The sequence below is a fragment of the Pseudophryne corroboree genome, chromosome 6, assembly GCF_028390025.1.
Source record: "Pseudophryne corroboree isolate aPseCor3 chromosome 6, aPseCor3.hap2, whole genome shotgun sequence".
Lineage (NCBI taxonomy): Eukaryota > Metazoa > Chordata > Amphibia > Anura > Myobatrachidae > Pseudophryne > Pseudophryne corroboree.
The window spans coordinates 115511627-115535942 of NC_086449.1; the positions used below are offsets into that span (position 1 = coordinate 115511627).

General features: G+C 46.7%; 1 protein-coding gene across 3 annotated transcripts in view; it reads left to right on the forward strand.

Annotated features, from left to right (window-relative positions):
* LOC134936600 (serine/threonine-protein kinase N1-like) overlaps nucleotides 1–24316 on the forward strand; it is a 287425-nt gene that overhangs the window by 260311 nt on the left and 2798 nt on the right. For all 3 annotated transcript variants that reach the window (XM_063931713.1, XM_063931712.1, XM_063931711.1), the window contains exons 18-20: nucleotides 15935–16011; nucleotides 18497–18639; nucleotides 23558–23665. In XM_063931713.1, the coding sequence (XP_063787783.1) occupies nucleotides 15935–16011; nucleotides 18497–18639; nucleotides 23558–23665 (328 nt within the window). The remainder of the gene's footprint in view (nucleotides 1–15934; nucleotides 16012–18496; nucleotides 18640–23557; nucleotides 23666–24316) is intronic.

Sequence of the window (24316 nt, forward strand, 5' to 3'; positions counted from 1 at the left end):
CTATTTGAGTAGGATCAGACATTGTTTGCCTGTTTGTATATTTCAAAAGTGTTTTGAAGAGTCACTTTTCTTTCCTGGTTCTTACTCTACTTGGCTGCCCATTACTTATTTGCGCAGAGATTTATTATCTATAACACTATATCACACATTAGTACCTCATCTTCGTCATTACTTGATACATAATTAATGAATTCCATTCATATTGACATCTTGACCATAACCTCACTGAGTCTTATCAAAAGTACTCCTCTGTAAGTAATGCCATGCAAATCATTGAGCCCCTCACACATATAAACAATTCCCAGTTATCATGTCTCTCCTCTTCATGCTCAATATTTTCTCTAACGTCCTAAGTGGATGCTGGGGACTCCGTAAGGACCATGGGGAATAGCGGCTCCGCAGGAGACTGGGCACATCTAAAGAAAGCTTTAGGACTATCTGGTGTGCACTGGCTCCTCCCCCTATGACCCTCCTCCAAGCCTCAGTTAGATCTCTGTGCCCGAACGAGAAGGGTGCACACTAGGGGCTCTCCTGAGCTTCTTAGTGAAAGTTTTAGTTTAGGTTTTTTATTTTCAGTGAGACCTGCTGGCAACAGGCTCACTGCATCGAGGGACTAAGGGGAGAAGAAGCGAACTCACCTGCGTGCAGAGTGGATTGGGCTTCTTAGGCTACTGGACATTAGCTCCAGAGGGACGATCACAGGCCCAGCTTGGATGGGTCCCAGAGCCGCGCCGCCGGCCCCCTTACAGAGCCAGAAGGCAGAAGAGGTCCGGAAAATCGGCGGCAGAAGACGTCCTGTCTTCAACAAGGTAGCGCACAGCACTGCAGCTGTGCGCCATTGCTCTCAGCACACTTCACACTCCGGTCACTGAGGGTGCAGGGCGCTGGGGGGGGCGCCCTGAGACGCAATAATAAACACCTTGGATGGCAAAAAATGCATCACATATAGCTCCTGAGCTATATGGATGCATTTAACCCCTGCCAAAATACATAAAAAAACGGGAGATAAGGCCGCCGATAAGGGGGCGGAGCCTATCTCCTCAGCACACTGGCGCCATTTTCCCTCACAGCTCCGTTGGAGGGAAGCTCCCTGGCTCTCCCCTGCAGTCACTACACTACAGAAAGGGTTAAAAAAGAGAGGGGGGCACAAATTAGGCGCAGTATTAACTATACAGCAGCTATAAGGGGAAAAACACTTATATAAGGTTATCCCTGTATATATATAGCGCTCTGGTGTGTGCTGGCAAACTCTCCCTCTGTCTCCCCAAAGGGCTAGTGGGGTCCTGTCCTCTATCAGAGCATTCCCTGTGTGTGTGCTATATGTCGGTACTTTTGTGTCGACATGTATGAGGAGAAAAATGATGTGGAGACGGAGCAGATTGCCTGTAATAGTGATGTCACCCCCTAGGAGGTCGACACCTGAGTGGATGAACTGTTGGAAGAAATTACGTGACAGTGTCAGCTCTGTATAAAAGACAGTGGTTGACATGAGACAGCCGGCTACTCAGCTTGTGCCTGTCCAGACGTCTCATAGGCCGTCAGGGGCTATAAAGCGCCCGTTACCTCAGATGGCAGATATAGACGCCGACACGGATACTGACTCCAGTGTCGACGGTGAAGAGACAAATGTGACTTCCAGTAGGGCCACACGTTACATGATTGAGGCAATGAAAAATGTTTTACACATTTCTGATAATACGAGTACCACCAAAAAAAAAAGGGGTATTATGTTCGGTGAGGAAAAACTACCTGTAGTTTTCCTGAATCTGAGAAATTAAATGAGGTGTGTGATGATAATTTCTAAAATGTTATTGGCATTATATCCTTTCCCGCCAGAGGTTAGGGTGCGTTGGGAAACACCCCCTAGGGTGGATAAAGCGCTCACACGCTTGTAAGGGCTCTATCCTCTCCTGAGATGGCCGCCCTTAAGGATCCTGCTGATAGAAAGCAGGAGGGTATCCTAAAATGTATTTACACACATACTGGTGTTATACTGCGACCAGCAATCGCCTCAGCCTGGATGTGCAGTGCTGGGTTGGCGTGGTCGGATTCCCTGACTGAAAATATTGATACCCTAGATAGGGACAGTATATTTTTGCCTATAGAGCATTGGAAAGATGCATTTCTATATATGCGTGATGCACAGCGGAATATTTGCCGACTGGCATCAAGTCTAAGTGCGTTGTCCATTTCTACCAGTAGAGGGTTATGGACACGTCAGTGGTCAGGTGATGCGTATTCCAAACGGCATTTGGAAGTATTGCCTTATTAAGGGGAGGAGTTATTTGGGGTCGGTCTTTCAGACCTGGTGGCCACGGCAACAGCTGGGAAATCCACGTTTGTACCCCAGGTCGCCTCTCAACATGAGAAGACGCCGTATTATCAGGCGCAGTCTTTTCGTGGATAAGCGGGCAAAAGGTTCCTCATTTCTGCCCCGTGACAGAGGGAGAGGAAAAAGGCTGCAGAAATCAGCCAGTTCCCAGGAACAGAAACCCTCTCCCGCCTCTGCCAAGCCCTCAGTATACGCTGGGGCTTTACAAGCAGAATCAGGCACGGTGGGGGGCCCGTCTCAATGAATTTCAGCACGCAGTGGGCTCACTCGCAAGTAGACCCCTGGATCCTTCAGGTGATATCTCAGGGGTACAAATTAGAATTCGAGACGTCTCCCCCTCGCCGTTTCCTAAAGTCGGCTTTACCGATGTCTCCTTCTGACAGGGAGACAGTTTTGGAAGCCATTCACAAGCTGTATTCCCAGCAGGTGATAATCAAGATACCCCTCCTGCAACAGGGAACGGGGTATTATTCCACACTGTTGTGGTACCGAAGCCGGACGGCTCGGTGAGACCGATTCTAAATCTAAAATCTTTGAACACTTACATACAGAGGTTCAAATTCAAGATTGAGTCACTCAGAGCAGTGATTGCGAACCTGGAAGAAGGGGACTACATGATGTCTCGGGACATCAAGGATGCTTACCTTCATGTCAAAATTTACCCTTCTCACCAAGGGTACCTCAGGTTTATGGTACAGAACTGTCACTATCAGTTCAGACGCTGCCGTATGGAGGGTCCACGGCACCCCGGGTCTTTACCAAGGTAATGGCCGAAATGATGATATTCCTTCAAAGGAAGGGAATTTTAGTTATCCCTTACTTGGACAATTCCCTGATAAGGGTAAGATCCAGGGAACAGTTGGAGGTCGGTGTAGCACTATCTCAGGTAGTGTTGCTGCAGCACGGTTGGATTCTCAATATTCCAAAATCGTAGCTGGTTCCGACAACTTGTCTTCTGTTCCTAGGGATGATCCTGGACACAGTCCAGAAAAAGGTGTTTCTCCCGGAGGAGAAAGCCAGGGAGTTATCCGTGCTAGTCAGGAACCTCCTAAAACCGAGCCAAGTCTCAGTGCATCAATGCACAAGGGTTCTGGGTAAAATGGTGGCTTCCTATGAAGCAATCCCATTCGGCAGATTCCACGCAAGAACTTTCCAGTGGGACCTGCTGGACAAATGGTCCGGGTCGCATCTTCAGATGCATCAGCGGATAACCCTGTCACCAAGGACAAGGGTGTCCCAGCCTGTGGTGGTTGCAGAGTGCTCATCTTCTAGAGGGCCGCAGATTCGGCATTCAGGACTGGGTCCTGGTAACCACGAATGCCAGCCTGCGAGGCTGGGGAGCAGTCACACAGGGAAGGAATATCCAGGACTTATGGTCAAGCCTGGAGACATCACTTCACATAAATATCCTGAAGCTAAGGGACATTTACAATGCTCTAAGCTTAACAAGACCTCTGCTTCAAGGTCAGCCGGTGTTGATCCAGTCGGACAACATCACGGCAGTCACCCACGTAAACAGACAGGGTGGCACAAGAAGCAGGAGGGCAATGGCAGAAGCTGCAAGGATTCTTCGCTGGGCGGAAAATCATGTGATAGCACTGTCAGCAGTATTCATTCCGGGAGTGGACAACTGGGAAGCAGACTTCCTCAGCACGACCTCCACCCGGGAGAGTGGGGACTTCACCCAGAAGTCTTCCACATGATTATAAACCGTTGGGAAAAACTCGACAGGTATTGCGCCAGGTCCAGGGACCCTCAGGCAATAGCTGTAGACGCTCTGGTAACACCGTGGGTGTACCAGTCAGGGTATGTGTTCCTTCCTCTGCCTCTCATACCCAAGGTACTGAGATTGATAAGATGGTGAGGAGTAAGCACTATATTCGTGGCTCCGGATTGGCCAAGAAGGACTTGGTAACCGGAACTTCAAGAGATGCTCACGGAGGATCCGTGGCCTCTACCTCTAAGAAGGGACCTGCTCCAGCAAGGACCCTGTCTGTTCCAAGACTTACCGCGGCTGCGTTTGACGGCATGGCCGTTGAACGCCGGATCCTGAAGGAAAAAGGGCATTCCGGATGAAGTCATCCCTATCCTGATCAAAGCCAGGAAGGATGTAACCGCAAAAACATTATCACCGCAATTGGCGAAAATATGTTGCGTGGTGCGAGGCCAGTAAGGCCCGACGGTGGAAATTCAACTGGGTCGATTCCTACATTTCCTACAAACAGGAGTGTCTATGGGCCTGAAATTGGGGTCCATTAAGGTTCAAATTTCGGCCCTGTCAATTTTCTTCCAAAAAGAACTAGCTTCAGTCCCTGAAGTGCAGACGTTTGTAAAAGGGGTACTGCATATACAGCCTCCTTTTGTGCCTCCAGTGGCACTTTGGGATCTCAATGTAGTTTTGGGTTCCAAAAGTCACATTGGTTTGAACTAGTGATGAGCGGGTTCGGTTCCTCGGAATCCGAACCCGCCCGAACTTCAGCTTTTTTTACACGGATCCGAGCGACTCGGATCTTCCCGCCTTGCTCGGTTAACCCGAGTGCGCCCGAACGTCATCATGACGCTGTCGGATTCTCGCGAGGCTCGGATTCTATCGCGAGACTCGGATTCTATATAAGGAGCCGCGCGTCGCCGCCATTTTACACGTGCATTGAGATTGATAGTGAGAGGACGTGGCTGGCGTCCTCTCCGTTTAGAGAAGAAATAGATAGGAGAGTGAGAGTGAGACAGTGACACTTCATTTACTGGAGCTTAGGAGGAGTACTCAGACAGAGAGTGCAGAATTTTGCTGATAGTATTAGTTAGTTATACTAGTGACAGAGTGAGACAGTGACACTTCATTTACTGGAGCTTAGGAGGAGTACTCAGACAGAGAGTGCAGAATTTTGCTGATAGTATTAGTTAGTTATACTAGTGACTGACCAGTGACCACCAGTGCAGTTTTATATTATTTAATATAATCCGTTCTCTGCCTGAAAAAACGATACACAGTGACTCAGTCACATACCATATCTGTGCTCAGCCCAGTGTGCTGCTGCATCATCTATGTATAATATCTGACTGTGCTCACACAGCTTAATTGTGGGGGAGACTGGGGAGCAGTTAGGTTATAGCAGGAGCCAGGAGTACATATTAAAATTAAACAGTGCACACTTTTTTTCTGCAGGAGTGCCACTGCCAGTGTGACTGACCAGTGACCTGACCACCAGTATATAGTATACTATATTGTATTGTGAATGTCTGCCTGTAAAAGTTAAACACACGTCGTGTGACTTGTGTGGTGTTTTTTTATTCTATAAAATAAAAAACTCATTCTGCTGACAGACAGTGTCCAGCAGGTCCGTCATTATATAATATATACCTGTCCGGCTGCAGTAGTGATATATATTTTTTATATCATTATTTATCATCCAGTCGCAGCAGACACAGTACGGTAGTTCACGGCTGTAGCTACCTCTGTGTCGGCACTCGGCAGTCCATCCATAATTGTATACCACCTACCCGTGTTTTTTTTTTCTTTCTTCTTTATACATACTACATCTCATTATCAACCAGTCTATATTAGCAGCAGACACAGTACGGTAGTCCACGGCTGTAGCTACCTCTGTGTCGGCACTCGGCAGTCCATCCATAATTGTATACCACCTACCCGTGTTTTTTTTTTTCTTTCTTCTTTATACATACTACATCTCATTATCATCCAGTCTATATTAGCAGCAGACACAGTACAGTATGGTAGTCCACGGCTGTAGCTACCTCTGTGTCGGCACTCGGCAGTCCATCCATAATTGTATACCACCTACCCGTGGTTTTTTTTTCTTTCTTCTTTATACATACATACTACATCTCATTATCAACCAGTCTATATTAGCAGCAGACACAGTACGGTAGTCCACGGCTGTAGCTACCTCTGTGTCGGCACTCGGCAGTCCATCCATAATTGTATACCACCTACCCGTGGTTTTTTTTTTTTTCTTCTTTATACATACATACTACATCTCTTTATCAACCAGTCTATATTAGCAGCAGACACAGTACGGTAGTCCACGGCTGTAGCTACCTCTGTGTCGGCACTCGGCAGTCCGTCCATAATTGTATACCACCTACCCGTGGTTTTTTTTTCTTTCTTCTTTATACATACATACATACTACATCTCTTTATCAACCAGTCTATATTAGCAGCAGACACAGTACGGTAGTCCACGGCTGTAGCTACCTCTGTGTCGGCACTCGGCAGTCCATCCATAATTGTATACCACCTACCCGTGGTTTTTTTTTCTTTCTTCTTTATACATACATACTACATCTCATTATCCAGTCTATATTAGCAGCAGACACAGTACAGTACGGTAGTCCACGGCTGTAGCTACCTCTGTGTCGGCACTCGGCAGTCCATCCATAATTGTATACCACCTACCCGTGGTTTTTTTTTCTTTCTTCTTTATACATACATACTACATCTCATTATCATCCAGTCTATATTAGCAGCAGACACAGTACAGTACGGTAGTCCACGGCTGTAGCTACCTCTGTGTCGGCACTCGGCAGTCCGTCCATAATTGTATACCACCTACCCGTGGTTTTTTTTCTTTCTTCTTTATACATACATACTACATCTCTTTATCAACCAGTCTATATTAGCAGCAGACACAGTACGGTAGTTCACGGCTGTAGCTACCTCTGTGTCGGCACTCGGCAGTCCATCCATAATTGTATACCACCTACCCGTGGTTTTTTTTTTCTTTCTTCTTTATACATACTACATCTCATTATCATCCAGTCTATATTAGCAGCAGACACAGTACAGTACGGTAGTCCACGGCTGTAGCTACCTCTGTGTCGGCACTCGGCAGTCCATCCATAATTGTATACCACCTACCCGTGGTTTTTTTTTCTTTCTTCTTTATACATACATACTACATCTCATTATCAACCAGTCTATATTAGCAGCAGACACAGTACGGTAGTCCACGGCTGTAGCTACCTCTGTGTCGGCACTCGGCAGTCCGTCCATAATTGTATACTACCTACCCGTGGTTTTTTTTTCTTTCTTCTTTATACATACATACTACATCTCATTATCATCCAGTCTATATTAGCAGCAGACACAGTACAGTACAATAGTCCACGGCTGTAGCTACCTCTGTGTCGGCACTCGGCAGTCCATCCATAATTGTATACTAGTATCCATCCATCTCCATTGTTTACCTGAGGTGCCTTTTAGTTGTGCCTATTAAAATATGGAGAACAAAAATGTTGAGGTTCCAAAATTAGGGAAAGATCAAGATCCACTTCCACCTCGTGCTGAAGCTGCTGCCACTAGTCATGGCCGAGACGATGAAATGCCAGCAACGTCGTCTGCCAAGGCCGATGCCCAATGTCATAGTACAGAGCATGTCAAATCCAAAACACCAAATATCAGTAAAAAAAGGACTCCAAAACCTAAAATAAAATTGTCGGAGGAGAAGCGTAAACTTGCCAATATGCCATTTACCACACGGAGTGGCAAGGAACGGCTGAGGCCCTGGCCTATGTTCATGGCTAGTGGTTCAGCTTCACATGAGGATGGAGGCACTCAGCCTCTCGCTAGAAAAATGAAAAGACTCAAGCTGGCAAAAGCAGTAGCACCGCAAAGAACTGTGCGTTCTTCGAAATCCCAAATCCACAAGGAGAGTCCAATTGTGTCGGTTGCGATGCCTGACCTTCCCAACACTGGACGTGAAGAGCATGCGCCTTCCACCATTTGCACGCCCCCTGCAAGTGCTGGAAGGAGCACCCGCAGTCCAGTTCCTGATAGTCAGATTGAAGATGTCAGTGTTGAAGTACACCAGGATGAGGAGGATATGGGTGTTGCTGGCGCTGGGGAGGAAATTGACCAGGAGGATTCTGATGGTGAGGTGGTTTGTTTAAGTCAGGCACCCGGGGAGACACCTGTTGTCCGTGGGAGGAATATGGCCGTTGACATGCCTGGTGAAAATACCAAAAAAATCAGCTCTTCGGTGTGGAACTATTTCAACAGAAATGCGGACAACAGGTGTCAAGCCGTGTGTTCCCTTTGTCAAGCTGTAATAAGTAGGGGTAAGGACGTTAACCACCTCGGAACATCCTCCCTTATACGTCACCTGCAGCGCATTCATAATAAGTCAGTGACAAGTTCAAAAACTTTGGGTGACAGCGGAAGCAGTCCACTGACCAGTAAATCCCTTCCTCTTGTAACCAAGCTCACGCAAACCACCCCACCAACTCCCTCAGTGTCAATTTCCTCCTTCCCCAGGAATGCCAATAGTCCTGCAGGCCATGTCACTGGCAATTCTGACGAGTCCTCTCCTGCCTGGGATTCCTCCGATGCATCCTTGCGTGTAACGCCTACTGCTGCTGGCGCTGCTGTTGCTGCTGGGAGTCGATGGTCATCCCAGAGGGGAAGTCGTAAGACCACTTTTACTACTTCCACCAAGCAATTGACTGTCCAACAGTCCTTTGCGAGGAAGATGAAATATCACAGCAGTCATCCTACAGCAAAGCGGATAACTGAGGCCTTGGCATCCTGGGTGGTGAGAAACGTGGTTCCGGTATCCATCATTACTGCAGAGCCAACTAGAGACTTGTTGGAGGTACTGTGTCCCCGGTACCAAATACCATCTAGGTTCCATTTCTCTAGGCAGGCGATACCGAAAATGTACACAGACCTCAGAAAAAGAGTCACCAGTGTCCTAAAAAATGCAGCTGTACCCAATGTCCACTTAACCACGGACATGTGGACAAGTGGAGCAGGGCAGGGTCAGGACTATATGACTGTGACAGCCCACTGGGTAGATGTATGGACTCCCGCCGCAAGAACAGCAGCGGCGGCACCAGTAACAGCATCTCGCAAACGCCAACTCTTTCCTAGGCAGGCTACGCTTTGTATCACCGGTTTCCAGAATACGCACACAGCTGAAAACCTCTTACGGCAACTGAGGAAGATCATCGCGGAATGGCTTACCCCAATTGGACTCTCCTGTGGATTTGTGGCATCGGACAACGCCAGCAATATTGTGTGTGCATTAAATATGGGCAAATTCCAGCACGTCCCATGTTTTGCACATACCTTGAATTTTGTGGTGCAGAATTTTTTAAAAAACGACAGGGGCGTGCAAGAGATGCTGTCGGTGGCCAGAAGAATTGCGGGACACTTTCGGCGTACAGGCACCACGTACAGAAGACTGGAGCACCACCAAAAACTACTGAACCTGCCCTGCCATCATCTGAAGCAAGAAGTGGTAACGAGGTGGAATTCAACCCTCTATATCAGGGGTGTCAAACTCAAATTCATCGGGGGCCGCATCAGCAGTTTGGTCCCCATCAAAGGGCCGGTTGTATCTGTAGGTCTATGTGTCCACTCTTTATTATCATAAATTAATGTCACTGCATTCAATTATTACTGTTTTTTGTAATAATGTAAGTAATAACTAGCTCTGAAAGGGGGAGACGCAGAGAGAGAGCGCGAGGGGGGAGACGCAGAGGGGGGAGAGACGGAGAGAGGAGCAGAGAGAGGGGGAGACAGAGAGGGGAAATGGATAGTGAGGAGATAGGGATAGAGAGGGGGGAGAGACGGAGAGAGAAAGGGGAGAGACAGACAGAGAGCGAGAAAGGAGGAGAGACGGAGAGTGGGGGGAGACAGAGAGGAAGGAGATGCATAGAGGGGGATACATGAAGAGAGAGGGGGGGCAGAGGAGCGAGAGAGAGGAGGAGCAGCACTTTCCACTTGTACAACAATAGTATTGCATTTTCCTGCCTGGCATCAGTAGTGCTTACAATCAGGGGCTGTCACTGTGCATGGAGATGGCTGCCAGTGACTCTATGCATCCCTCCCATGAACTTTTGGCGCTGGTGACAATCAGGACCGGGGTGTAACAGCCAGGTGTCCGTGTGAACAGCAATAGAGAGAGGGACTTGGAATAGTTAAACAAGTCGGGCACATGCAGCATTTGAGTCTATGGTGGAGGAGCTGAAAGCAGAGCATCTCCTTCTCCCCCTCCGGCCGGGAGTCGGGACCCGAGTCACTGACTGTGCAGTGACTGTCTTAATGCACAGGGCTCCGGGGCACTGGTGGTGGGCAGACAGGCGCAGCGTTGGTGGCGGCATTAAATGAGTCAGTGAGACTCATTGTAATGCCGGAAGCTCGGGGACCTGAACCAGCCCCCACCGCGGGAACAGTCAGCCCCCCTGTCACCGCTGATTGTAACAGCTCAGAGCTAAAGCAGTATCACCACCCGGAGCTGGCCGCGGGATCACGGAGTACCCAGCCCCGATCCCCGGCTGCGGAACACTGGCAGCTCTCAGACCCCAACACCCTCCTCCAGCCGCAGGTTATCCACTGTCCGAAGCACAACTCACCAAATCGAGGAGAGCTGCGCCATCAAGTCCGCACTGGCAAGGCTCCACCTCCTATTTTTAAAGTTTGCAGCCGGGCCACAGAGCCATCAATCAATCTGGCAGGCTAGGGATTGGCTGCAGCGAAGCGCGTCCCACGGACCCACCCATGTTTGAAATGTGAGTCCGCGGGCCATCAGACGAGGTCTGGCGGGCCGGATTTGGCCCGCGGGCCTTGTGTTTGACACCCCTGCTCTATATGCTTCAGAGGTTGGAGGAGCAGCAAAAGGCCATTCAAGCCTATACAATTGAGCACGATATAGGAGGTGGAATGCACCTGTCTCAAGCGCAGTGGAGAATGATTTCAACGTTGTGCAAGGTTCTGATGCCCTTTGAACTTGCCACACGTGAAGTCAGTTCAGACACTGCCAGCCTGAGTCAGGTCATTCCCCTCATCAGGCTTTTGCAGAAGAAGCTGGAGACATTGAAGGAGGAGCTAACACGGAGCGATTCCGCTAGGCATGTGGGACTTGTGGATGGAGCCCTTAATTCGCTTAACAAGGATTCACGGGTGGTCAATCTGTTGAAATCAGAGCACTACATTTTGGCCACCATGCTCGATCCTAGATTTAAAGCCTACCTTGGATCTCTCTTTCCGGCAGACACAAGTCTGCTGGGGTTGAAAGACCTGCTGGTGAGAAAATTGTCAAGTCAAGCGGAACGCGACCTGTCAACATCTCCTCCTTCACATTCTCCCGCAACTGGGGGTGCGAGGAAAAGGCTCAGAATTCCGAGCCCACCCGCTGGCGGTGATGCAGGGCAGTCTGGAGCGACTGCTGATGCTGACATCTGGTCCGGACTGAAGGACCTGACAACGATTACGGACATGTCGTCTACTGTCACTGCATATGATTCTCTCAACATTGAAAGAATGGTGGAGGATTATATGAGTGACCGCATCCAAGTAGGCACGTCACACAGTCCGTACTTATACTGGCAGGAAAAAGAGGCAATTTGGAGGCCCTTGCACAAACTGGCTTTATTCTACCTAAGTTGCCATCCCACAAGTGTGTACTCCGAAAGAGTGTTTAGTGCCGCCGCTCACCTTGTCAGCAATCGGCGTACGAGGTTACATCCAGAAAATGTGGAGAAGATGATGTTCATTAAAATGAATTATAATCAATTCCTCCGCGGAGACATTGACCAGCAGCAATTGCCTCCACAAAGTACACAGGGAGCTGAGATGGTGGATTCCAGTGGGGACGAATTGATAATCTGTGAGGAGGGGGATGTACACGGTGATATATCGGAGGATGATGATGAGGTGGACATCTTGCCTCTGTAGAGCCAGTTTGTGCAAGGAGAGATTAATTGCTTCTTTTTTGGGGGGGGTCCAAACCAACCCGTCATATCAGTCACAGTCGTGTGGCAGACCCTGTCACTGAAATGATGGGTTGGTTAAAGTGTGCATGTCCTGTTTATACAACATAAGGGTGGGTGGGAGGGCCCAAGGACAATTCCATCTTGCACCTCTTTTTTCTTTTATTTTTCTTTGCGTCATGTGCTGTTTGGGGAGGGTTTTTTGGAAGGGCCATCCTGCGTGACACTGCAGTGCCACTCCTAGATGGGCCCGGTGTTTGTGTCGGCCACTAGGGTCGCTTATCTTACTCACACAGTCAGCTACCTCATTGCGCCTCTTTTTTTCTTTGCGTCATGTGCTGTTTGGGGAGGGTTTTTTGGAAGGGCCATCCTGCGTGACACTGCAGTGCCACTCCTAGATGGGCACGGTGTTTGTGTCGGCCACTAGGGTCGCTTATCTTACTCACACAGTCAGCTACCTCATTGCGCCTCTTTTTTTCTTTGCGTCATGTGCTGTTTGGGGAGGGTTTTTTGGAAGGGCCATCCTGCGTGACACTGCAGTGCCACTCCTAGATGGGCCCGGTGTTTGTGTCGGCCACTAGGGTCGCTTATCTTACTCACACAGTCAGCTACCTCTTTGCGCCTCTTTTTTTCTTTGCGTCATGTGCTGTTTGGGGAGGGTTTTTTGGAAGGGCCATCCTGCGTGACACTGCAGTGCCACTCCTAGATGGGCCCGGTGTTTGTGTCGGCCACTAGGGTCGCTTATCTTACTCACACAGTCAGCTACCTCATTGCGCCTCTTTTTTTCTTTGCGTCATGTGCTGTTTGGGGAGGGTTTTTTGGAAGGGCCATCCTGCGTGACACTGCAGTGCCACTCCTAGATGGGCCCGGTGTTTGTGTCGGCCACTAGGGTCGCTTATCTTACTCACACAGTCAGCTACATCATTGCGCCTCTTTTTTTCTTTGCGTCATGTGCTGTTTGGGGAGGGTTTTTTGGAAGGGACATCCTGCGTGACACTGCAGTGCCACTCCTAGATGGGCCCGGTGTTTGTGTCGGCCACTAGGGTCGCTTATCTTACTCACACAGTCAGCTACCTCATTGCGCCTCTTTTTTTCTTTGCGTCATGTGCTGTTTGGGGAGGGTTTTTTGGAAGGGACATCCTGCGTGACACTGCAGTGCCACTCCTAGATGGGCCCGGTGTTTGTGTCGGCCACTAGGGTCGCTTATCTTACTCACACAGTCAGCTACCTCATTGCGCCTCTTTTTTTCTTTGCGTCATGTGCTGTTTGGGGAGGGTTTTTTGGAAGGGACATCCTGCGTGACACTGCAGTGCCACTCCTAGATGGGCCCGGTGTTTGTGTCGGCCACTAGGGTCGCTTATCTTACTCACACAGTCAGCTACCTCATTGCGCCTCTTTTTTTCTTTGCGTCATGTGCTGTTTGGGGAGGGTTTTTTGGAAGGGACATCCTGCGTGACACTGCAGTGCCACTCCTAGATGGGCCCGGTGTTTGTGTCGGCCACTAGGGTCGCTTATCTTACTCACACAGCGACCTCGGTGCAAATTTTAGGACTAAAAATAATATTGTGAGGTGTGAGGTATTCAGAATAGACTGAAAATGAGTGTAAATTATGTTTTTTGAGGTTAATAATACTTTGGGATCAAAATGACCCCCAAATTCTATGATTTAAGCTGTTTTTTAGGGTTTTTTGAAAAAAACACCCGAATCCAAAACACACCCGAATCCGACAAAAAAAATTCGGTGAGGTTTTGCCAAAACGCGGTCGAACCCAAAACACGGCCGCGGAACCGAACCCAAAACCAAAACACAAAACCCGAAAAATTTCCGGCGCTCATCTCTAGTTTGAACCACTTAAATCTGTGGAGTTAAAATATCTCACATGGAAAGTGGTCATGCTGTTGGCCCTGGCCTGGGCCAGGCGCGTGTCAGAATTGGCGGCTTTATCCTGAAAAAGCCCTTATCTGATGTTCCATTCGGACAGGGCGAAATTGAGGACTCGTCCTCAGTTTCTCCCTAAGGTGGTTTCAGCGTTTCACCTGAACCAACCTATTTGTGGTACCTGCGGCTACTAGGGACTTGGAGGACTCCAAGTTGCTAGACGTTGTCAGGGCCCTGAAAATATATGTTTCCAGGAGGGCTGGAGTCAGGAAATCTGACTCGCTGTTTATCCTGTATGCACCCAACAAGCTGGGTGCTCCTGCTTCTAAGCAGACTATTGCTCGTTGGATTTGTAGTACAATTCAGCTTGCACATTCTGTGGCAGGCCTGCCACAGCCAAAAATCTGTAAATGCACACTCCACAAGGAAGGTGGGCTCATCTTGGGCGGCTGCCCGAGGGGTCTCGGCTTTACAACTTTGCCGAGCAGATACTTGGTCAGGAGCAAATACGTTTGTAAAATTCTACAAAATTGATATCCTGGCTGAGGAGGACCTGGAGTTCTCTCATTTGGTGCTGCAGAGTCATCCGCACTCTCCCGCCCGTTTGGAAGCTTTGGTATAATCCCCATGGTCCTTACGGAGTCCCCAGCATCCACTTAGGACGTTAGAGAAAATAAGAATTTACTTACCGATAATTCTATTTCTCATAGTCCGTAGTGGATGCTGGGCGCCCATCCCAAGTGCGGATTGTCTGCAATACTTGTACATAGTTATTGTTACAAAAATCGGGTTATTATTGTTGTGAGCCATCTTTCAGAGGCTCCTCTGTTATCATGCTGTTAACTGGGTTCAGATCACAGGTTATACGGTGTGATTGGTGTGGCTGGTATGAGTCTTACCCGGGATTCAAAATCCTTCCTTATTGTGTACGCTCGTCCGGGCACAGTATCCTAACTGAGGCTTGGAGGAGGGTCATAGGGGGAGGAGCCAGTGCACACCAGATAGTCCTAAAGCTTTCTTTAGATGTGCCCAGTCTCCTGCGGAGCCGCTATTCCCCATGGTCCTTACGGAGTCCCCAGTATCCACTACGGACTATGAGAAATAGAATTATCGGTAAGTAAATTCTTATTATCTCCCACCAATTAAACTAATACCCCACTCACCTGTTGCTTATCTGTGTGATACTCTCAGGGGAATTTATCACATATCGGTTCCACCCCTGACACCGCACCTTCTTCCTCATTAACTCTCTTTTTCTGAGCTGACCGGACCAGGCTGAACCACTTCTCCCACAGGGTGGTCTTCAGTATGCCAAATGTCGGGATCCCGGCGCACAGTATACCGGCGCCGGAATCCCGACACCCCGCATACCGACATATATTCTCCCTCGTGGGGGTCCATGACCCCCCTGGAGGGAGAATAAAATAGCGCGGCGAGCGCAGCGAGCCCGCAAGGGGCTCCTTTGCGCTCGTCACACTGTCGGTATGCCGGCGGTCGGGCTCCCGGCGCCGGTATGCTGGTCACCGGGAGCCCGGCCGCCAGCATACCATACTACACCCCTCCCACATACAGTACCTCTATTCATAATAACAAGTGATATTATAAAGAATCACAAAGTCACACTCCTTGCACAGATGGCACATCACTTCCATCCTTGTATGTACAGGATGTTGCTACTCTGTGCTGCCCATAGTGCATTACACAGGGGTCATAGAGCCTGGGATAAAGCCAGCACTTTTGCTCCAAGTGGCTGCAGGACATGTACCCTACACAAATACCTAGATCCAGAGGCATTTAAAATGTGACATGTCTTGGATGCCACCATGATGGTCTGCCAATCCATGTGCCTACACATGAAGACAGGTGCATTGTGCCACAAAATATCTTTAGCGCCATGTACTTTTGAAAGTGTGTAACAATGTCAGTCAAGAGGTCATGGTATTATTAAAGGTTGTTACATTCTGCAGGTTAATCTGATCTTTGATCCTCTGCAGGGATTTAAAACTGGATAACCTGTTGCTGGACTCAGAAGGATATGTGAAGTTGGCGGATTATGGATTGTGTAAAGAAGGTATGTGCACAGTGCATCCATATTTTACATACAATGTAGATTTGGTCATAAATTGTTAGAAATAAAAAAATAAATAAATTGATAGTTGAAAGGCTTAAATTATATATATATATATATATATACACACACATACACACACACACACACACACACACACATGTGCAGAGGGAGTTAGATTTGGGTGGGGGTGTGTTCAAACTGAAATCTAAATTGCAGTGTAAAAATAAAACAGCCAGTATTTACCCTGCACAGAAACAAAATAACCCACCCAAATCTAACTCTCTCTGCACATGTTATATCTGCCATACCTGCACTGCACAATTTAGCTAACAAATTTTTTGCTGCGATCAGATCTGAACTAGGCCCTTAGTCACTAAAGAGTTACACAGTGCATGTATCAAATGGTGTGCACACACAGAGTCGCAGTTGTGATTGAGACGCATGGTATCCACAGTGCCTTGGAAATGTATTGGGATTCCTGGATAGTGACTGGGAGTTAGCTATTCAGATGCATGGAGATGGTCCGTTTTATAGGTGTATTATGGGAGCGTCACAGGTGTGTCGCATAACTGCTGGTGAACTGAAACATTTAATCACTCACATTGGAGGCCGTAGTCTGATGAAGATTCTGCACCTCACATGGGACTGGTGCAAGTTTCTATGGTGCGACCAAATGGTTGCGTCTAAAGACACACCAAGCATTATGTAAGCATCTAAAGAAGTACAAAGTGGGTGTATCAATCCTTGTATATTCAGTCACACATCAGCAAAAGGGCTTATACCTACATTAGCATAAAGTCACATGCACTTCTACAGCAAAGGTGCTAAAGGGCGCAGCAACAGTGTGACCCTGAATCACCCACTTTGTGTCTAATACAAACACTTGCCCATGTACATGGCTGCAGGCCAGTTACCTCAAATCTAGCACATTAGTTAGAAATATGTACACAGTATAAAAGACTGCCATTTGCACTTCTAGACCGCTGTTTTCCACCTTTATAAATGACCATCCTGTTACTTACATTTTCCATACAATGGTCATCTATTAGAGAACACATGGAAAGCGTACTACAAACTGGTTAGGTTTTGCATTGAAGCACTCTCTGCGTATGTCTGTGTAACTGATATAGCACCTATGTCTGTGGAGAGGTAGGTGGACCTGTGGATGAGCTGTAATTCAGCCTCCTATGGGCCTGATCCAGTGATGTATGGTTTTGCACAGCAGCTACATATTTGGATGCAGCAGCTGTGCAAAAATATGCAAATACCTGTAGAAGGTGCCTGAAGGAAAAAAAGAAAATAAAAAACACCTCCTGCCAGCATCTCAGATCTGATTGCTGCATCCGATGGCAGTAGCATCAGCTATATGAGTAGGCCTAAGTGTACCCAGAATGACCACCTCCTGTCTGCTTACAAGGCCAGTAAATATCTGTTGGAAGACGCAGACACTGACCTCGCTACTCCTAGAAAACTGGGTCAACACACCCCCTTCTTCTGGAAACGCAGGTAGCACCGCATCGGTCTTCTCCCCATATGGTCACACAGGACTTGTTCTGAAAGTGTGTGTATGTAACCCATCAGGTTTTATTAAATGGTGGCACATGTGTGACTTGAGATATTTCACATCCACTGCACTAACCCACAAAAGTGCAAGTGTAATGTGTCCCCTTAAAGCATAGAGTGAGATCTAATCTTGGCAGGCAAAGGGGGTTATTCAGAGTTGATAGCAAACCAAAAAAGCTAGCAGTTGGGCAAAACCATGTTGCAGTGCAGGTGGAGCAGATGTAACATGTGCAGAGAGATTTAGATTTGGGTGGGTTACATTGTTTCCGTGCAGGGTAAATACTGGCTTTATTTGTACACTGCTATTTAGTTTTCAGTTTGAACATACCCCACCCAAATCTAACTCTGTGCACATGTTACATTTGTGTCCCCCCCCCCCCCCCCCCCCCCCAACCCCTGCAGTGCAACATGGTTTTGCCCAGTTGCTAAGATATGTTTCTGCAGGTCTGCATGAGTGGCATTTGCATAAACATGCATTCACTGTACTCCGCTTACGTTAGTGCCCCTTCCCTCCTCTATCCCGCCTCTCCTGGCACAGTGGCTGATAGAATTGAAATTGCACTTATGTGTACTTTCACTTTCTGAACACGCACAGAGAAATGTATAACCTTTATCTATGTGGTCTCTCTACACAAATCTTAATTCAACCATTAGCTATTATTGGGGACATTTACTAAGCAGTGATAAGAGCGGAGAAGTGAGCCAGTGGAGGTGCCCATGGCAACCAATCAGCACTGAAGTAGCATCTATAATTTGCATACTAAAAAATTATACAGAGCTGCTGATTGGTTGATGGGGCAACTTCTCCACTGGCTCACTTCTCCGCTCTTATCACTGCTTAGTACATGTCCCCCTAAGTATCATTAGACTGTAATATACCTATTCTTTCTATTTATCTCATTCATGTTTCTTTTTATATTAGGGATGGGACCATCTGATCGTACATCCACATTCTGTGGGACCCCTGAGTTTCTAGCTCCTGAGGTTCTTACAGATGCCTCCTATACCCGTGCAGTGGATTGGTGGGGCTTTGGTGTCCTGATTTATGAGATGATGGTTGGAGAGGTTAGAATGCTTCTATAATATATGCGGTGATGATGTTTTGTATTCGGTGATGAGTTATTGTATGTGGTGATGATCGGAGAGGGAAGAGCGCTTTCTGTACTGTATGAGGTGACAGTTGGAGAGGTAAAAGTGCTGTCTGTATTGTATGTAGTGATGGCTGGAGAGGTAAGATTGCTTTCTTTATTGTGAGCAGCGATGTTTGGAGAGGTAAGGGAGCTTTCTCTATTGTATGAGATGACGGTTTAAGTGGTAAGAAAGTTTTCTGTATTGTATGAGGTAATAGTTGAAGAGGTATTATAGCTTTCTATATTGTATGAGGTGATGATCAGAGAGGTAAGAGTGTAGTTTTCATTGTATGTAGCGATGGTTGGAAAGGTATAAGTGCTGTCTGTATTGTATGTGTTGATGGTTGACAAGGTAAGAGTGCTTTCTGTATTGTATGAGGTGATGGTTGGAGAGGTAAACGTGCTATCTGTATTGTATGCAACAATGTTTGGGGAGGTAAGAGTGCTGTCTGTATTGTATGCTGTGATGGTTGGAAAGGAAAGAATACTATCTATATTGAATCAGGGGATGGTTGGAGAGGGAAGAGTGCTTTCTTATCCTACAGTGGCAAACGCAGGATTTCTATAAGGGGGTTTCCAAATGCAATCCACAATCTCTCACTCTTTGGAACATTGGAGCAAGTGCAAGAGTCTGGGAGTGGTAGAAGAACCTAGTAATGACCCCGGACATTAAACAATGGTCTTTTTAAGCACTAGATGCTGCAGTGAATTCAGTATTAATATTAAACACTATATATATATTGTCTATAGTGTAGACTGTAGCAACATATTTTAATCATATAAATAAGATAAGTGGTCAGGAAAAGGTTAAACATACCATAATAAATAAATACACAAACATAATAGAACCAGTGCTGCACTTTCTAGGCCCACATTCTCCCACCCCATGGTAAGGCCCCTGTCTCTTCTTCCTGGTAGCTACTCTCAGGTCCAGTGCACTGATTGAGGACTCAGATCCACACACTTGGTAGAAAAAGATGCTACCACCAGGCATGTGCAGCAGCTCTGCTCTGTCCCTTAAACTGCATGACGTGGCGGCACCTCTAGTATTCGTATTATATACCATTACTATTATTTTCATAATTTGAGCCACTTGCCAAGAGGAGGGAGGTTTCTGGGTAACCAGACCCCCCCCCCCTGCGTTTGCCTATATCCTATGAGGTGTAACCATGCCCTTAAGATGGCGTGATTTTGCCCCACTCTTCTTTGCTGCGGTATAAAGCTTCTTTAGGTGGTCCGTTTATAAATAATGGGGTTTGGCTATGAAACTCCCTAGTACTGATCCTCAGTCGGTATGTTACTAGCCCCACTCCTAAATCTGTGTGCAGATAGTAGACTTATCAGTCTATTACACCTCTCTAAGCTTAGTGAAAAACATGAATTAGTGTGGCTCCCTTTTAGCCTTGTGTCAATGTAAAGGAATGTACAGTAAGTGAAAGTAGTAATTTTCCATGTTGAACTACTTATCGCAGCATGCACAAACACAATCTAGCAGCGCTGTACAGTATAAAAAAAATATATGTATAGATTGCTTTAGCTATAAAAATAGGTTTTATTAATACACCATGACCATAAAAGAGTATAAAAATGAATAAAAGTTTAAACACATAAAATATTCATGTATTATGCACCTCTGCTCCTAGGATTAAATGTAAAAGTCCTGTCCTATAAGGGCTTTGCACTTACATTTAAGCTCTATTCTCCTCAGGCAGGCTGTTGTAAAATGAGCAATGATATTTACCAGTCCACCATTAGCATAGATGTCCACTTGTATATTAACGTGGTGATGAATGTAAATCTGCTGGAAATTGCTTCACAAGCCCCTTCCATTTGTGCAAACAGTGGCGCTATTTGGAATAAAGTGCCGTGCTGGTTCGGACGATTCTTGTAAAAATCCTTGGAGTCTTTTTAAGGTGCTGGTGGGGTCTTCCTTATGAGCCCTACACATAAAGATCCACCGCCGAGCTGCCCGACGGCAGAGGAGCAGTGACGGGGGGGTGAAGTTTCTTCACTCCCCCCCGTCACCCGGCTCCATTGAAGTGCAGGCAAATATGGACGAGATCGTCCATTTTGGCCTGCATGCACAGGCGTCGGGGCACCAGCGATGAACGATGTGCGGCCCCATCGCTGGTGCCTCCACACTCAAAGATATGAACGTTATCTCATTCAATAATGATCGAGATCGTTCATATCTTTGAGGAATATCGGCTAGTGTGTAGGGCCTATTACATGTTTCGCTGCTTGTCCCCAAATTGCAGCTTTGTCAAAGGTGATTCTGGTGTATCTGGCTTGGGTTTATATACCATGTTCAGTGGTGCTATTGTTAGCACCTGTTGCTATGCAATCAATCCAATTAACATTAATTGTTTAAAAAATACTTAGTAAAAGTGAAGGAGGCAGATCTATTAATATACTATGCATCTACTCACTGTTTTATTCAAAAATTCTAAATATATACAAAGGATTATTACCAAATGTCTTCCCTTTTTTTTTTTTGAGATGGGTGGATCAGCTTACATCAGTTTGTTTAAAGCAGTTGCTTAGTAACCGCTGATCCACACATCTCATTGGTTCACCCAATCATATGATATTTTTAGTCCGGTCATGTGTTTAGTCACATGATACAGCACTAGCACCCAAGTGGGCTTAGTAATCCCCACTATATGAGGCATCATCGGCACTGTGGCCCGCATCATCCCCCATGCGACAGCGCGGAACCGCTCTGCCGTATCCACCGCCTGCCGCATGGGGTCCACCCGGGACAATGCAGTCACCAATCACCCACATACAGTGCATGCGCTCGACCTCCGGAGACTACGTTCCCATGCGATGATGCCAGTCATGTGTCCACGGAGTCCGCGCATGCGCCGTATTATCCAGTGATGTAAACACATCTCCTCTATCAGGACACATGTGTGCAGCATGCCCTGGCTACTTTAGACTGGATATATTTGAAGTACTACAAACATCAGCATACCCCGAGCATTCTAGCACTTGTAGAATTCCAAGTTACAGAATGCTCTGATATTTAATACTGCTAGGACCTGTAGTGCAGCATGGCAAAACGCTAGGAGAAAAAAATACAGAACCTGATTTTTTTAATTTATTTTTTTAATAAAAAAACCAGCCCACACAACCTTCATTCAGCAATATATTGCTGACCTAATAATAATAATAATAATTTTATTTATATCACGCTCTTTCTCCAATAGGACTCAAGGCGCTTCATTCCAGGGTTCAAGGTGCTTTTCTTCAGTTCATGGGCTAGATGCATCATCGCATGGAGAGTGATAAAGTGGAGAGTGATAAAGTACCAGCCAATCAGCTCCTAACTGCCATGTCACAGGCTGTGTTTGAAAAATGACAGTTAGGAGCTGATTGGCTGGTACTTTTTCTTCTCAATTTTTTCACTCTCCAAGTGATGATGCATCTGGCCTCATGTATGAAATGTATGTGTTAGATGACACACGGCTTACTCCTTATGGGGCTATGACTGTGAATGAGCTAGGAGAAACGGATCAGTTATATTTAGATAGTAATACTTTTCCTTAGTCTGAGGTCAGACTATGGGAAATTCCCACTGTAACACATAGAACGGATACCCGGCCAGCATTTCATATGCCATTATTCTATACTATTTTACAAAAAAACAAAAACAAATACCCACATGACATAGTATATTCAGTTACTGGCATCTTAGAATACAAGGAGCTCCACAGATTCATATTTTTAGCAGATACATGGGCAGATGTACTTAACCTTGGAGAGGGGAGGTAGTTACATGACCGGCGGTTAGGAGAACGCGTCAGAATACCGATGCTGGAATCCCGCCCCCTTACAGTCCCGCCAGTCGGCATGCCGACTAACAGGGACTATTCCCACTCATGGGTGTCCACAACACCATAGAGTGGGAGTATAACTGTGGTGAGCGCAGCTCGCCACCAAGCCTGCAAGGGGCATCTAAAAGCCAGGATCCCGGCATCGGTATGGTGACAGGTGGTCTCCTGACTGCTGGATATGCATGCCCAACCCTTGGAGAGTGATAAAGTGCCATGTTACAGGCTGTGTTTGAAAATTGACAAGAGCTGATTAGTTCGTAGTTTATCTCTCTCCATTTCATCAATCTTCACCTACATTTTGGTGCAAACTTTGTCAACTATAATTCATCTATGGACACAATGCCGATATTTACAGAGTTGAGTGGTCATTGGCCGACTGCGCATGCACCACAGTTGCACTGTGTCAAGGTACCGTAACGATGCAGAGTGATTGACAGTCAGGGACTGTTTAGGGTTGGAAACAGATAGTGGTGCTGAAATGCAGGCAAGACACAACCATATTCAGTCCCAATCTACATATGTGATCCTGTACGCATTAAAAATGGCTCCAGCGCCTTAGCATCCACGACCATTCTGCACAATCATTGTGGTTACTCATATGGTTGAGTATTAAAGGATCTGCAGCCAATACATTTCCAGACGGCTGTGGCTTTAGCATATTTTAGGATGGTAGCTGCAGAAAGAGAAAAACCTGTAGTACGATTGCATTAGCGACCATATCGAAATCATGCCCTGAGACCCATGGAGCATAGTGGATGCTTGGAACAGGCTTCCTGCAGTAACAGCGAAGGCTAAGATAGTAGAACTATAAAACTCTTGGAATAAGCCTAATGTAGCAGCATATGCTGATTAGAGGAAGCAAGAGCAGTATGTGTTTCCCACAGACACGCAGCACGGACCTGTTGTACTGAAGCTGGGCAGACTACATGACCTGACGTCTTCTATCTGCCACCATATGTCTCTGTTCTGCATTTCCCTTCCTGTCATTACTAACTGTCTCCCTCTGTGTCTCAGTCTCCATTCCCAGGGGATGAAGAGGAGGAGGTGTTTGACAGTATTGTTAATGATGAAGTCCGATATCCACGATTCCTCTCTGCAGAATCCATCGCAATCATGAGAAGGGTGAGAGCATTAACTCTTTCCATCTAGGATTAGCAATGAAAGCATTAAATGTATATAAACTGACATTGGTGTGGAAAGTATTACCTACACCATAGCTGCCTACCCTCCCTCATTCTGCAGGAGATTCCCTGAAATAGTAGCAGTCTCCCTGACTCCCTCAATAGTCCCTCAATCTCCCTGAAAAAAAGAGAGATCAGCGATACATACATTCAAATGTGATCATCAGTGCCATTTCCCTGTATTGGGTATAAGGCACAATGATCCCTATGGCTACATGCATTGTAAAGGTTTCTTGTGACCACTTACAGTATCTGAAACCTCTTGTAAAACACAATACACAAAAAAAATCCTGCAAAATATCGGTGTCTTTTCTTCAACAAGTAGATCTCACTAACTTTGGGGCTCATTTACATTTGGATGTAAGGTATTTTCATGACACGCCTCTCACATGTAGCGGTACACACCCGCACTGATAGGTGTTACTTTCACAATCTCCCTGAAATGCTTTTTCAAAAGTAGGCAAATATGACCTACACAGACCCTGGCGTAAGGAATAACGGTTTTAACTGTACATGAATTGGCATTCCAAAACTACAGTGACTCAGGGGATACCTAACCCTGCCAGGGTGCATGATGGTCCCTATAGGCTCA